Source organism: Sminthopsis crassicaudata, chromosome 3 (genome assembly GCF_048593235.1).
Source record: "Sminthopsis crassicaudata isolate SCR6 chromosome 3, ASM4859323v1, whole genome shotgun sequence".
NCBI classification, from domain to species: Eukaryota; Metazoa; Chordata; class Mammalia; order Dasyuromorphia; family Dasyuridae; genus Sminthopsis; species Sminthopsis crassicaudata.
In genome coordinates, this window is record NC_133619.1 from 448,731,117 (window position 1) to 448,747,957 (window position 16,841).

General features: G+C 32.9%; 1 protein-coding gene across 3 annotated transcripts in view; it reads left to right on the forward strand.

The window, feature by feature from the left end:
• Nucleotides 1-7,119, forward strand: part of SCN3A (sodium voltage-gated channel alpha subunit 3) — a 132,797-nt gene extending 125,678 nt beyond the window's left edge. For all 3 annotated transcript variants that reach the window (XM_074303243.1, XM_074303244.1, XM_074303245.1), the window contains 2 exons: nt 1,074-1,344; nt 4,390-7,119. In XM_074303243.1, coding sequence (XP_074159344.1) covers nt 1,074-1,344; nt 4,390-5,585 — 1,467 coding nt within the window. In that variant the 3' untranslated portion in view covers nt 5,586-7,119. The remainder of the gene's footprint in view (nt 1-1,073; nt 1,345-4,389) is intronic.
• The last annotated feature ends 9,722 nt before the right edge of the window (nt 7,120-16,841 follow it).

The following is a 16,841-nucleotide window of genomic DNA, read 5'->3' on the forward strand; positions in this document are numbered from 1 at the left end:
TGTTCTTATGCTGAATTTGACTAAGAATTATCAGCTTCCAAAAACTGAAACTACTCATTTGTAATCTAGGGCCAGTGATGCCCAAAATGTATACATCCCTAGACAAAAAAATCATGTCTTCGTATAAATTCAAGAGTTGAAAGAATTTGGGGAAAAGGTATATGACTATAGCCTAAGTGTTTAACTCTGCCTTATTTTTTTACTTCCTTTCTCCCATCCTAACTAGCCCATGCCACACCACGAAAACTTTACCTGATTCTCCCATCACATGGTCAGTTTTTGATCTCTTGACTTACTTACACATCACTATCTGTCTGGAGTTTGTTCCTTTTCAGCATCTTTATATATTTCTCTTCTATTGATTTATTTTGTCTTTTTCTGCTTACCAAATATCCTTTCTTTAGTTAAAATTCAATCTTTAATTCATTCAGTGTTTTAGAAAAGAATCCATCAATATTGTTAACATGTTTGATTCCAAGGTCCCATGGAGATAGAGAGAAGTAGAGATGACACCTACATTAAAATCATAAGGAAGTCCATAAAAGAGTGACTTCTGCCTTCCCAACTCTTCACATCGAGTGGAGACATTCACTAGATGTTTCCATTTGTATCTCAAAATTTGACAAATAACAATTTGTTTAAATTCAGCAGAAATATATGCAGAATCATTATGTGGATGGCACTATGCTAGGTTCTAGAGATACTAAGACAGAAAACAGACTCAGTTAATTACTCAGTTTCTGATCTATTCAATTCATTGTTTCTCATGAGACTAAAAAAAGTTCATGAAGGTTAAAGAAACTTTGGTTTTTATGATTATTGTGCTTTGTTACTGGATTATTTTGTTTCTCAAGTAACACAACCAGCCCAGGAAAAGAGAAAGAAAAGGAGAAAAAAATTGGAAGGAACTCAAGAATGTGTATGTATAAAAGGAACAATTATGATTTAGGAAAAGCTGCTTTTGTGTGCTAATCTTGCTACTCAAATGCAGAGGGTGCATTTTCTGGTCATTATTTCTTTAATTTTCCTTTTGGAGAAAAAGAAAGTGAATGGTAACATTCTATATTTTTCAGAATAAATTCCAGGGCATGGTCTTTGATTTTGTAACCAGACAAGTATTTGATATCAGCATCATGATTCTTATCTGCCTCAATATGGTCACCATGATGGTGGAGACTGATGACCAGAGTGATGATATGACTACCATTCTGTCCCGGATTAACCTGGTGTTCATTGTCCTCTTCACTGGAGAATGTGTGCTGAAGATGATTTCCCTCCGCCATTACTACTTTACCATAGGCTGGAACATTTTTGATTTTGTGGTGGTCATCCTTTCCATTGTGGGTAAGATATACTTTGTTTCAGGAGAGACCTAATAATAGTGGTGAAAATGAAGCCTAATAAGATGCTAAATTTGAATTATCTAATTATATGTGTGCATGTATATGTGCATATCTTTTGTTGTAGAATGTGCAGTATGTATCAAAAATATATACCATAAAACATCTTAAGTATAGAGATATTTAATTTCATGTGGCACATAGGAACTTCTCATATAAGAAGTTTCCAAGATGCAATGGCATGTTGTCAGAATTCTGCTGGATAGCACTCATTCAAACCCATAATTCATGAGCACTAATTGGGTTTATTTTTATTAGTCAACCAGAGGATACAAAATACATTTAATCAAATAACGAAGAAAATTAAGTGATAAGAAAAGTTATCTCCATGCATACAATTGGAGTATATTTTTCCATAAATTAGCACATCTCCACTGAGTGAAAGCATACATGGAAAGAACACACATGAGCAAGAAACACTCATGGAATACACATACATGTTTGACCAAAGAACATCTGAGGAGTAGAAAAACCAGAAACACATATGACTAGAGCAAACATATATAGGCTACATACACATGGCCAATGCAAACCCTCATAATTCTCCATTACACTTTTATTATGTCTTTAGGGTGTGAAGTTTTTTTTACTTTTGTGATACTGGGCCCTCTCACCTTATGAATACTAAAGTAATCTCTGTGACTCTCAACATCTGGTTCCTCTCTTCCCAACTCAAGAGAGTTAAAACTTTTTTTAGTGCATAATTGTCATCACCACTATCAAGCCAGAAAACTAGAAAAACTCTCCAAGATTGTCTATTTTGACCCCTTTTATACAAATACCAATTCATAATCCCAGATTGCACACACCCATCTGACTTGGAGCAAGAAAATTAATTTTAACTCCAGTTAAATTCCTGAAAGTCTGTATACTTGAAACATTTCAAAAATTGAAGCGAATAAAACTCCATAGGAATTGTGTGTTGCCTAGTAAAACAAGGCTGCACATATCTCTTGTAGTGCTCTTTAACTGTTGCTTAAATGCATTTAAAGATAATAACAAAATGGTTGAGTAATAGAGACAGTTCTTGCTCTCTCTCTCTCCCCCCCTCCATCCCTCTCTCCCCCTATCTCTCTTATACACACACACACAGAAAATAAAAGTTTTTGTTTGCCTCCCATTAATAAATAAAATGTTAATCCCCCTACAAAGAAAGACACTATCACAGATATGTAAACCTAAGAAATAAAGTAGGTTACATGGCTAAATATTTTTTAAAAATGAAAGACCAGATGCCCACTAATATTGAAGTAATGTGTTGAGTAAAATTACAAAGGAGAAAATACAGAGGTTTTGTGACAGTAGAAATAATAGCCACTCTGATAAGATCTATTCATGTCAAATTATGTTTGGAGAGCACCAGACCTGTGATTTCATAGATATGGGGATCTCCTGTTAAGAAAACTCCTTACACCAAAGCTGCTTGACCTCTATTCTGTAATTAGTCTTGGAGACTTCTCTGAGTTAGAAGCATCAAAACTGATACTAGCAAAACTTTCAAGTGAACCTGAACCAGATTAAAACATAATTAAGAAATATGTAACAAAATATGAAAATATAATGTACAATAGATAATGTTAATTTATGGTTTTCTATGTCAACAAGCAGTCTCAGGGATCCATTTCTACATGAGTTTGACATTACTGGTCTGGAATACTAAAAAGTTATGACTTACCCAAGTTCAAAAAGTAGATCTATTTCAGAAGAAATATTTGAACCCAAGTCTTAATAAACCTCAGGTTCTCTCTTTATCCACTCTTCCATGCTTCTATATTTTTATTCCAACTGTCTCTATACATCTTCCTCTGAATGGGCAATCCATCAGCACCTCACACTCAATAATTTAAAATGCAAACTTATATTTGTCAAAACCTGCTGGTCTTCCTCCCTTCCCTATTGCTGGTGATGGCAGAGTTATTTTTTACCTCTCACAGTCTCCAATTCTTCCTTCCTTACCTGCCCCCTTTCCCTCTCTAATTCATTCTTCTCACAGCAACTAGAATAATACATGAATTTGCCAATGCCATTCTCCTCAAAAGCTTTCGGTAGTTTCCTATTTTGCCCAACTTGTTGTTTCATCAGTGTTTAAGGAGTTGTGGGCAAGAGCTAAGGACTTCTAACTACTATGTCATACTCCCTGTTATTCCTTTGCTAGAATTTTAAGATCCTCCCAATATAATTCCAACTTACTTTATCAAGCTTCTTTCAAGTCATTCTTCCATAGGGATTCTATGTGTCAGTTGGACAGGGCAATTAACTGTTCTCTCAACTAGTTTCACTCTATCCAACCTTCTTGTATGCCCTTCTCATTCCTTCTGAGACCATAATCTGTCTACCTCTACACCTGCTGAAATTCTCTTTTTCAATGCCCATTAGGGCTACATCCTTTGTAAAGTTTCCTTTTAACCTTCTAGCTATAAGGATTACACATCAAATTTTCTAAAAGAATTTCACCTGGCTATTTCTGTTTTTCTCACTATGTACTTTCTTTTATCATTTTTATTTATTCATATCTTTCTCCTTAGTGTTAGAGTATAAGTTCCTTGTGGTCAGATATTATGTCACATTTCATCTAAATATCCTTAGCATCTAAGTGACTTACACATAATAGGTGCATAAATCTCTTAGCTTTAATAAGGTTACATTTTCAGGGAGATTAGATAATTTATGTAACAGTTAATATTTATAAATTTACAATTGGAGGGGCCTTTAGTAACACATGTAATTTTGTTCTGTGAAATTTTGAAACTATTAAAACTTAATATTTCATTAATTTGCTTGAGTTAATGACACTTTGTAGAAGTCTAATTTACAGTTTTCTAGCTCAATGTTATCTTAGTAAAGATTAAAAAACTGTTCTTCAGTTAAGTTCTTCAAAGTGATCAATGTGATTACATAAACTGTATTTCACATGCAACATTTACCATTTTTAAAACAAGATTTGACCTAGTTATTTTCCTTATTAAAATTTTTGTTCTTTGTCTCATAGGTATGTTTCTAGCCGAAATGATAGAAAAATATTTCGTGTCCCCTACCCTGTTTCGAGTGATCCGTCTTGCCAGGATTGGACGAATCCTTCGTCTCATCAAAGGAGCAAAGGGGATCCGCACACTGCTCTTTGCTTTGATGATGTCCCTCCCTGCTCTATTTAATATTGGGCTCTTGCTCTTCCTGGTCATGTTTATCTATGCTATCTTTGGAATGTCCAATTTTGCCTATGTTAAGAAAGAATATGGAATTGATGACATGTTTAATTTTGAAACCTTTGGCAACAGCATGATCTGCCTCTTCCAAATTACCACGTCTGCTGGTTGGGATGGTTTGCTTGCACCCATTCTTAACAGCGGACCACCAGACTGTGACCCAGACACAATTCATCCTGGAAGCTCAGTCAAAGGAGATTGTGGTAACCCATCAGTTGGGATTTTCTTTTTTGTCAGTTATATTATTATCTCATTCCTGGTGGTTGTGAACATGTACATTGCTGTTATCCTGGAGAATTTCAGTGTTGCTACCGAAGAGAGCGCAGAGCCACTGAGTGAGGATGACTTTGAGATGTTCTATGAAGTTTGGGAGAAGTTTGATCCTGATGCTACCCAGTTCATAGAATATAGTAAGCTCTCTGATTTTGCAGCTGCCCTGGATCCACCTCTTCTTATAGCAAAACCAAACAAAATCCAACTTATAGCCATGGATCTGCCCATGGTAAGTGGGGACCGAATTCACTGCCTTGACATCTTATTTGCTTTCACAAAACGTGTTTTGGGTGAAAGTGGGGAGATGGATGCTCTCCGAATACAGATGGAAGATCGCTTTATGGCATCTAATCCTTCCAAAGTCTCCTATGAGCCAATTACAACTACTTTGAAACGGAAACAAGAAGAGGTTTCTGCTGCTATCATTCAACGTAATTTCAAATGCTATCTTTTTAGACAAAGGCTTAAAAAGGTACCAAATGACTATAATAATGATAATGGTAAAGGTAGGGTAGACCTACCTAGTAAAGAACATTTAATTATTGATAAACTAAATGGTAATACTACTCCAGAAAAGACAGATGAAAGTTCCTCTACAACCTCTCCACCTTCATATGATAGTGTAACAAAACCAGATAAAGAAAAGTTTGAAATGGACAGACTAGAAAATGGAAGTAAAGGGAAAGATGTCAGGGAAAATAAAAAGTAAAGAAACAAAGAACTCTCTTTGTGATCATTGTTTACAGCCTGTGAAGGTGATGTGTTTGTGTCAACTGGACTCCTTTAGGAGATCTATGCCAAACTGACTGTTTATTTTTTCAAACATACCTAAGGTCAGTGCCTCTCACAAGACAAGTGACCCTCTCTATCACTGTAACTCTGTAAAACAGGGTAACAACACTGACAGGGGTTTTCTGTTCTCCCTACCAACTGACACTGCTGAAGAGAAGAAAGAAATGGCTACTTAGTCTGTAGGGACCAGTTAAGTTCTTCAAAGTGATCAATGTGATTACATAAACACCAAACAGTTTTAGTAAAGTAATTGTATTCACTGTATTTCACCCGCAACATTTGCCATTTTTAAAAACAAGATTTGACCTAGTTATTTTGTCATTTTCTTAATTCACAAGTTATTCACTATCCTTTGTGTCTCACATTTTAAGGTTTTAAGATTAAAATTTTAGAAAAATGCTCTACAATTCCCTCAATTACATAGACAGAAATTATTTGCTATTGTGATAGTTACAAATCTAGTTTACACCCAGAGAGGGAAAAGATACATAATGATGACAATATTTACAATGCTTCCATTTCTTAGATAGCCCTAAATCTGAGAGTGTTTCAGCTTGTTATGTGTATCTTATTCTAAACATTTTTATGTGCCTGTAAAGTCTCCTCTAATTTTTTTTAATGAATTATTTTTATGAAAATAATTCTGTTTCAGCAAGTGCAAACTTCCTTCCAAGTATCAAACTCCTATATTTTGTTTTGGTTGAATGTTACTTTCTAGAAAGCAGATGAAGGAACCTGCTTTGGCAAAGTAACAGATAAAACATATCATATGAGAATAGTTGTTCCACATTCTCCTACAGTATTGCTTAGCCATCTTCTACTCTCAACAAAGCTGACATTTTTGTCAATGAAACAGCCTCTGTTATGTAAATAGTTATTTTATCCTGTGGTGCATGTTTGAACAATTATATATGGCCAGATAAATAAGTTATGAATCAAATATGTACCACAGTATGTGTATTTTTTTTTTTGTAAGCGTGCAGCAACAAATATGATGTATCCTGTACCATTCATTATACATAGTTGGGAGGCTCTCACTAACGCATGTTAATATTGCCTGTGCTGCTGCTATAGCTTCTTACTTCTTCCATTCTTCATGTCTATTCTAGAAAGCCATATGTTGGTGGTAAAATCAAAACAAATACTCAACCAGACCTCTGTCTACTATGTCATGAGTAATAGTTTACAGTCCTTTAACAGCTTCTTTAGTTTTGTTTTTCAAATTTAAGTGACTATCATATGGTGTCTATCAAGATTTTAAGAAAATACCTTGCAGATTGCCTATTATGCTTAAAAAACTTTACTTCATTTTTTGTTTTAAAATATGTTTAAATATAAATATTGTAAAATATTGTTTTATTTGTCAGCATTTTGTACATAAGAAGATTATTTTCAGGTTGGTGTCATGGCAAGTTTATTTTACTTTATGCTTTCACTTAAAAAAAAAACAATTAGCAACTATAGACTTTTGAATCCATAATACTTTTCAATGAAGAACTTCTCAAAAATAAAAGTAAAAGAAAGGGTATTTGTCGGTTCCTTTGTTTTGATTCAATATTTCTAATCATTTTACAATGCAAAGTGCATTGTTAGGAGAAAAAAAGACCAGTTCATTTGTTTCTAACTATACTCACTATCCATTTTCATAATCATTTTATCTCTTTCAGTATTTATTTACACAGATAATTCTTATTTTCTTTAATTCATGCTGCTCTAGACTTGTTGCAGAAATTATATGGGATCCACCTTCTTGATTCACAAAAGCAAAGTAACAAAATTGTATAATTACCCAACGTAAAATAATTTGGTTTTCTTACACAAGCAAAATTTTTATGTAGAATCCTTTTACAAACCTATTGACTTGTAGTAAGTGTATTGGTGACTTGCATGCAAGAAATTGCTATTCCCTTTAAGAATGGTGAGATACATTATTATTGAGCCAAAAGAATAAATATTTCAATTTTTATTATATTTAATTTCTTGGCCTCTTTTATTGTTGAAAGTTAAAAAGTTGAGTTGGTGTTAATAAGGGAATTTTGTACTTTTTCTCATAGCTAAAATGAGAGGAAAAGGAAGAGGAAGAGAATAACTCAGTGGGTTTTTTTTGTTTTGGTAAGAGGTTGTACACAATAGGCTTCCTGTTCCTATTTATGAAATCCCCAAATATGAAGCCCTCAAATCATAAATCCCAAAATTGCTATTTACCTATATAATATTTAATAACAGTACTTTTAGGTTATGCTTATCATATCCTAGTAACTATAATCCTGACACTCAGAATTCTGATCCCAATTCTTTTCAAAGTAATTGAGCCTTTTCTTTGACTTTTTATTAACATGTAATTGTTTTGTTGATGACTTCCATGAATTTTCACATATGATGTGCTATCTATTAATGATTTACTGAGGGATGTTATATTTCCTTTAGCCAATCACATAATTTAATATTTTAGAGCTAGACTTTATAAGATTTACTCTCTTTTTTCATTTTACAAATGAAACAACAACTGGAAACCAGAGATAGCTTCAGTATTCTTCCCAAAATCACAGCTAATTAGAAGATAAGCCAGTCCTAGAACCTAGACATTCTGCCTTGTAGTCTAGAGATTCTTCTATTAGCTACTCTCTAATTTAAATCCATTCTTGTGAGGATCATTGGGAAAATCTCCAGTTGCCAAGTGTACATTTTTAAATGTAGCATAATTCAAAATACAAAGTATACTAAAATTACCCCCAACATTTGTGGTTAAGTGATATGCGATGACTGATGAAACTGTATTGGCTTCATCTGCTTCAGGCTTTTTGTTCATCATAGCAGATGAACAAACATCATGGAGAAGCTACATAATTCTTTGTAGCTTCCTGGTGAGCTTGCTCACTATATATAATATCATTAATCAATTCATGCATTAATCATTTTTATTTTAACTGAATGATTTATTTCAAATACTTAAAGTTTCTATAATTTCATTAGTATATTTCCATCAATGATCCAATTGAACTGAATAATTTTCAAGAGTTGTTGTGACCAAAAATCACCCTATTTTATAGCCAGCTGACGATGAAACTCTTCTTTTTCATATCTTAAAGACCATAAAATCATAGGGTTTTCTTGGCAAAAATATAGGAGTGGTTTACCATTTCCTTCTCCTGTGTGTGGACTGAGGTAAACAGAGATTAGGTGATATGTCCAGGGTTATATAGTTTGTAAATGGTTGATTCTGGATTTGATATTCAGATCTTCCTGACTCAATCAGGCCTAACCAGCTGTCTTCCACCCATAGTCCCATATGGAATATGAACCTAGGCTAGCTTTCCTGGTCTGGTTAGCTTTTCCCTTCCCTATATATTTCTTCCCAAAATATGGGCTTGAACATGATATGGAAACCAACAGCATTTTATCAGTCTTTTAAAAATCATTTCCCCAAAGAAAATAATTTCTCTTATTAGAGTCTATATATCTATGTATATCTATCTATCTATCTATCTATCTATCTATCTATCTATCTATCTATCTATCTATATATCGTGTGTGTGGGTGGGTGGGTATGTGTGTGGGGGGGTGTTTCTTAAAGGAATTTCAGATTACTTAGTTGAGTTAGCCTTAAGAATAAAAATATGGAAATCCAATAAAAGGAATTCACATTTATAAAGCAATTCATGTATGGAGCCAAATTCTTAATATTTCACTTGGTTAAAAATAAATATAATAAATAGAAATTTTAATTGTTCGATATTATGGCTAAGTGAGTTTTAAGATTTCTTAAAAAGTCAGATAGTTAGGTGGTACAGTGAAGAGAGCAGCAGCCCTGATGTCAGGAGAAAACTTACTAGCTGTATGATCTAAGTAAATCATTTAACCCTGGTTTCCCTTCCCACCACCAAAAAAATCCCTAAAGTTAAAATATATTTAAAACTATTCTGAATATATTCAGTCTCCCTTTGATTACTAAGAAAATATTTTGAGAACTTGCAGTATCCTTGGTTCAGAATTTTTAATACTGAATACTTTTCGTTTATATTTCAAAGCTATTATATTTCAAGACAGAAGACACAGATTACTATGAGAAAACTGAATTTTACCACAGTATTAGGGATTCTGAGTATGATGGGAGGAAACTCATTAGATTTGCAGTTAGAAAACTTCATGTTCTGACACTTAGCTGACTCATAGGGTTGTTAGGAAAAAACTGCTTTGTAAACTTTAAGGTTGCTATGTAAATATAAACTATTATTATAGAGAGAGCAACATAAAAATTTAGAAAAAATTAAATCCTTATATTTAATAGCTAAAGTAGTTGGTGCTATAGATTTAAATATAAATTATAGTCAACTAGTTTCATGAAAATTTATGGTGTATTTGAAAATAGTGGACTAGGAATTAGGAGAGCAGAAAAATAGGCCTGTCTCTAATGGGTAATATGAACTGAAGTAAATCATTCTATTTTTTCAGGCTTGGCTTGTTTCATCCTTTATAAAATAAATATATTGAGTTAGATAATGTCCAACTTTTTTCATGTGTTAACATTTTATGATTTATCATACAGATCTATTGACTCTTTTTCTCCCTAAATTTAAATGATTTACCCAGGGCCACACAGCTAGGATGTATTAAGTATCTGAAGCTAGATTTGAACTCAAGCCCTCCTAACTTCAGGGCTGCTGCTCTGCTTATTGAGCCATCTAGCTGTGCTCTCACACAATTCTATTCCATTATTATCAAAGAAGTTAAGCTTACTGTTACTATTATTATCACTGCAGTAATAATTACAAAAGAACAAAAAAAAGTCATTTGTGAACCATATGATACTGTGTAAAATTCCTTTCTTCCTACAGAAAAGAGCAGTAACAACTAAATTTGGAGTAATTTTAGAGTAAATTTAGTAAACAACTAAACTTAATCATCATACTCTTTATTATCACCAACCTGATATAGTAGAAAATCTGTGGAACTTAAATCCTTTTCAAAAGGGAAAAAACAGGTCAGAAGGATCTTCCATCTCTCCTCCTTTCCTAATGATACATTCATTACTAATTTATCACTTCTAGATTTGTATCAGCTGCTGCTGAGGCAAAAGTAGAATCAATGAAGAATAATGTGAAATGTGAAAATACCAAATGTCATATGGCTGTGATTAGCAATTAATGTCTGTTTCCTTATAAAAAAAATTCATTGCACCAATTGTGTCAACAAGAGCTCATTTTATTTAGTTATGTAAAGTTGAAAGTAGGCTGGAAGCATCAAAAACAGTCAGGGCTTACTTTTGCATTCTATTGATATAACTATTGCTAACAAGCAAGACAGATTTTCCTTTTATATTTTACTTCATTTGTATATAATCATTAGATTTTAAGAATATATTAAAAGGCTTTTAAATTAACATATGTATTTATTGTTTGCATTCAATTATAAGAGCACAAGGTAATAATGTTTTTTAAAATATTATTTTATTTTTAGAACTTTCTAAAGGGAAAAAAAGACTTCCTACTTATTAATTTAGCCACTGTTGGACATCAGGGCATCCTGCTGATGGAATCCTTAGCAAAAAGTGAATGAACTGTGAAGGGAGAGCTTGCTAAGAAAGAAAAGAATGCTATTAACCTTTTTAAAAAATCCATTTATCACATATAGCCCAATTTATCAAATTTTCCAAACAAAAGCATGTGAATTGCTTAAGTAGGAAAATGTTCATTCAAACTGTGACTTAATAATTTATTCCAAGCATAAATAATATAAATATGTAGAAATTATGTTGAGACAGTACTGAGTATGTAATAAATAATATAGCCTTAGGACCAAGGACTTGAATCATGTCCTGTCTCTTCCATATACAAACTATGTGACCACAGATATGTGGTAAAGTATATAGAACACAAGAAGATGAGTTCAAATTCTGTATCAGGTACCTACAAATTATGTGATATTTAACCTTTGTTTGCCTTAGTTTTCTGGTCTGTAAAATGTGGATAGTAACTGAACTACCTCCTAGAGTTGTATGAATCTAATAACATAATATTGGTAAAAGTGATTAGTACGGTGCCTGGCACAGAGTAGATTTCATAAAAATACATATGGCCTTCCTTTTAGTACCTTATAGAAGTCTTTAAAACTATTCTTCTCAAGAGTTATACTTCTATGAAGTATTTTGAAATTTCTTTATCATTACATCTGTTATTCATAAGTCCCACTCCTCTTAAATGTATTTATCACCCTCAACTTAAGCTTCAGTTCTTCCATTCTTCAATACTCTCCTTAATCCTAAATTATTGCCTCTACTCCAGCTTCACTTTCCTTCCTTCCCAATATTGGCCCTGTGTTTAGACAATATAGTACACTGTCCTCTATTGATACCTGCTCTTTCTTATCCTTGCTTATGTGAATCATTAGCCTTCTCCACTTGTACTTACATTTCGCTGAACTCTTTTGGATAAAGTCATGAAACTGTTCTTAATGGGTCCAATATAAATTTATTTTATTTAATCTCAAAAGAGTCCTCACTGAAGCGAGCAGTCCTTTTATTCCTCCTCTAAATAACTCTCTATGACTCTATCCGCAACCATTGTCAAAACTTCTTCTCAAGTTTCTGTTTTAACTGATCATCTCTTTGTATGGACAATTCTTGTGCTTTAATCCTATTCAAACTGTTATCAGGCTTCCACCCATCCTTCAAAGACTGCAGTGAACACCAGTATGAAGGTCATCTGCTTTCCTACCCAATAGGCTTCTCTAGGTGGAACAAAACATTTATTATTTTGAAAATTCATGAACATTCCACTACTTGTCCTCAGACCATTGACAATTCAGAAATAAGTCTTACTCCCCTCATGTATCTATCTGAATTGTCAAAGACTAGGCTTTCATCACAACTAGGCTGATCTTAATGGATCTTGTGTCTCCATAGTCTGAAACATTTTGAGAAGAAAAACAGAACAGCTTCAAGCACCTCTATGTTCCAGCAGCTGAATTATAGCTCCAAAGCTATTCCTTAGTCAGGCAATAGACAAGTCCAATTTAATGGAACTAGGGAAATTATTGTCTTAGAATTCCCATGAATTCTAGGACAACCAAGGGAAAAGATGCTTTTATGATTTTATGACTGACAAGTTATCTGCCTACTGCATAGACAGTGTCATACATGACTAATCAAAGATATTGCAGAAACCTTATGCTACATATGATACCACCTTAAAGACATATATGGATATTCACCAGATCCTCCTCTACCTTTAAAAGGACTTTGCAGTCTTTTTAAGTACTTATGGCCCAGTTTGTTTGATCCTTCTAGGACAAACTAGAATAAGCAGAAATAAATGCCTTGCCTGACCTAGCAATATATTCAGACTGATTGATTCTACTCTACTCTTCTCACACTCAGGATTATTCCAGGCTTACTTGGTTCTTCTAAGTACCACCACCAACACTAGTATTGATATCTCAATTTTTACCTCACTTAGTCTAGAAAACCCAATCCTGATTCTCAGTATATAATAGGCCACTGTTGACTTGTTTGTTCCTGATTCATAAATTAAAACTTTTAAGCCAGTTAACCTAGATTTAGGAACTTTAAGGAATCTAGTCTTGGGTCTGGATCAGAAGAAGCAATGCCTATTCAATCCTATGAAGCATAGAAAAGTGCATAAATGGATGGTTCCTGAGGTTAAGAGGTTCTAGTTCTTCCAAGTTTGGTTAAGAAAGCACTACTCATCATTGCTAGGTGGCACATTCTATAAAAAGCTAGACCTGGAGTCGAGATCCTGAATTCAAGTTCAACCTCAATTATTACTGTGTTACCCCAAGCAAGTCACTTAACCTCTTTTTTTCCCTCAGTTTCCTCAACTGTAAAATGGAGAAAATAAAAACATTACTTCCTAATATTGTTGTGAGGATCAAATGAGACAATATTTGTAAAGTGCTTATAAAGTGTTTGGTAAAACACAGGATCTGGATTTATGTGTTAGACTTAATATTGCCAAGACATTGCTTAAAACTACTGAGGTTTGGGAGGTATTATTTCACTCTGTTTCTAAAGAAAAAAAAAAACTGCAAACAGACCAGGCTAACTACCTCACCTCCCTTGAATCCCTTGATTCTTTGCAAACATGAGGGACCATAAGTATGAAACACTGCATATAACATAATGCTTTTTAAGATATGTTGATTAGCCTTACTGAACTGCTCTTTTTCTTCTCATTCTTTGTAATTTTTCAAAGCATTTTAACACTTTGTTTAATAATGTATTTTGTTTTTACATTACAATTCCAGATTATACCCATGAGAGCTCTTCTGTAACAAAGTAAAGCAATTAAGCAAAATTAATAATATAGTGAACTCATCTGAAAGGGCATACAACCAATCAAATTTGTAGCATACCCAATCTATTTTAAAGTGTTTTTTTAAATGAATAGATATCTATTTCTTTCTCTCCCCAACACCATTAAAGTAAGAAAAAAGAAATTCTCTGTAACAAATATTGATTGTCAAGCAAAACAAATTCCATCATTAGCTTCATAAAAATTTACAGATATATTTAGTGATTGCTCTTTTGCTTGTACTTTCTCTCTCTCTCTCTCTCTCTCTCTCTCTCTCTCTCTCTCTCTCTCTCTCTCTCTCTCTCTCTCTCTCTCTCTCTCCTTTCCGTTTCTTTGTCTTTCTATCTTTGTCTGTCTTTCTCTATGTCTTTTTTTCTTTCTGCACCCTAAACCCATTAACGCATTGTGAGGAGTTAAATTATCATGCTTCTCTATTGTTTTTTTTTTTTTTTTTTTTTGTTATTATGGATGATCTTTGTTTAGTCACAATATAGTTCCTATTATACTCTTCAAAGTTGTTTATCTTTACAATGCTGTTATATATTTTTTCTCTTGGTTCTGCTAATTTTATTCTTTATTAGTTTGTAAAAGATCTTCAAATTGTTCTTTTTTTTATAATATTGTTGTTACAGAATAAATCGTCCTTTTCTACTCAGTGGAGTTTGTATTACTTTCATATTTCATTCCAAGTCTCTTTGAAATTATCTATTTCCTCATTTTTATATCACAATAGTTTTGCATCACATCAAATACCATAATTTATTTACTCATTCTTCAACAAATCTCCCTTTAGTTTCCTGTTTTTTGCCACCTTGAAAAAATGCTATATTTTTTGTATATATAAGTACTTTCTTCTTTTATCTCTTTTGGGTACAGGACTGACAATGGCATAGTTGAATCAAAGGACTTCATTGTTTAATACTTTTTCTTGTCTAATTCTGAATTGCTTTCCAGAACTGTACCAATATATGTCCACCAACAAGTGCATAAATGTTTCTCTTTTCCCACAGGCTTTTATAATTCATATTTTTATTTTTGATCATCTTTGCCAATCTGATGGGTGTAAGGTGGAAGTCTTTGTTAAGAACTAAAGTTTTTAATCTTGTTTTGAAAGTTATAAACACCTTTGGAATTTTGGTGAAACTTGTGAGTTCCTTCTTAGTATAATGGTTAATTATCTAAATTCATAATTCCCTAAATGTTAAATTTCAGTTAGAGGTTAATTGATATCTAATTCCATGTACTCCCACAAATCTATCAATGGGGATCTATAGACCCCCATGTAAAGAATTATTATAATAAAGAATGATATTCTGAGTTATTAGGGATAAAGTGAGAAATTTCATACATAAAAACAAAAATATCAATGAAACTTTATAGATAGCTGACTCCTTCATTCTGGGAAAGCAGATATATTTTGGGTGCACATGAAATAAAATGATTCAATAATCACTGCAACAGAATATTCTCATTGCCCACAGGGGCCATACTTTTGTCTTTTAAAAAGAAATTAGTAGGGAAATGATGGTCTTTCACAATTAACTAGAGGCATCTAGAAGATACAACACAATTCTGAAAGTCATGAAAACTTGAGTTCAAATCCTACCTTAGTCACTTAATCCATCTGCCTCAGTTTTCTTATCAATAAAATGGGGATACTAATAATAACACCACAAACCTTCCATTGTGAGGATAAAATGAGATATTTATCAACTTAATTTTCAACAACAATATCAGAAAAACTGCTTTGCCAACTTGGGAAAATGCTAGTTTGAGTATGAAACTATGCAAGCTGAAACTTTATTTAGGGAGAAAAGGTAGATCCCCATCTCAAAGTACAAAACACTTTGTAGATTTTTTAAGGCATTATTACTTTTTTTTTTTTTTTTTTTTTTTTTTTTTTTTTTTTTTGGTGACATAGTATAGAGAATGGAAAGCTATCAGAGTCAGGAATTAGAACTTGAATTTAAAATATCATCTCTAACAAATACTGACTGTGTGAACATTTGATCAAATGTCTTCACTTTTGAGGGCCCCAAATAACTGAAACAATTGCAGATAGAGCAAGTGTTCTTGTGCTTTATTTATTTTATTTTCATTTTCAGTTGAAAATTCATTCCTTCCTGTACCTCCTCCCCCACTGATTGAAAAGGAAAAAAAAAGCGAAACTCATTATACATGCAAAGTCATCAAAAACATATTTCTGTATTAGCCATGTTCTGAAAAAAAAAAGAACATGAAAAAATATGCTTTAATCTATTAGTTTTCTGGTGGGAGAGGATACCATTTTTCATCATGAATCCTTTGGAATTGTTGTGTAGATTACTATTCATCAGAATCACTAAGTCTTTCACAATTGATTATTTTTATAATATTGCTCTTACTAAGTAAATTATTCTGGTTCTGCCCATTTCATTTGTAATCAGTTCATATAAATCTTCCCAGGTTTTTCTGAAATCAATCCCTTCATCATTTCTCAATAGTATCCCCAAAAAATCATATATCATAACTTAGTCAGCCTTGCTCCAGTTAATGAATGAGGCTTCAATTTCTACCACCACCACAAAAAGAACTCCTACAAATATTTTTGTACATATAGGTCCTTTTTAAAAAATCTCTTTGAAGCATAGAGATGCTAGAGATATTGCTAAGTCAAAATGTATGCAATTTTATAACCTTTTAATCTTCATTTCTCTTATTATTTAGAGAATGTTCCCATGTGAATATTGGCTGTTTTGATTTCTTTAAAAATAGTCTTCACACACCTTGACCATTTATCAATTGGAGAATAGTTCTTTTAAAAAAAAAGCAGCTCAGTTTCATATACATTTGAGAAATGAGACCTTTATCCGAAAAACGTTCTA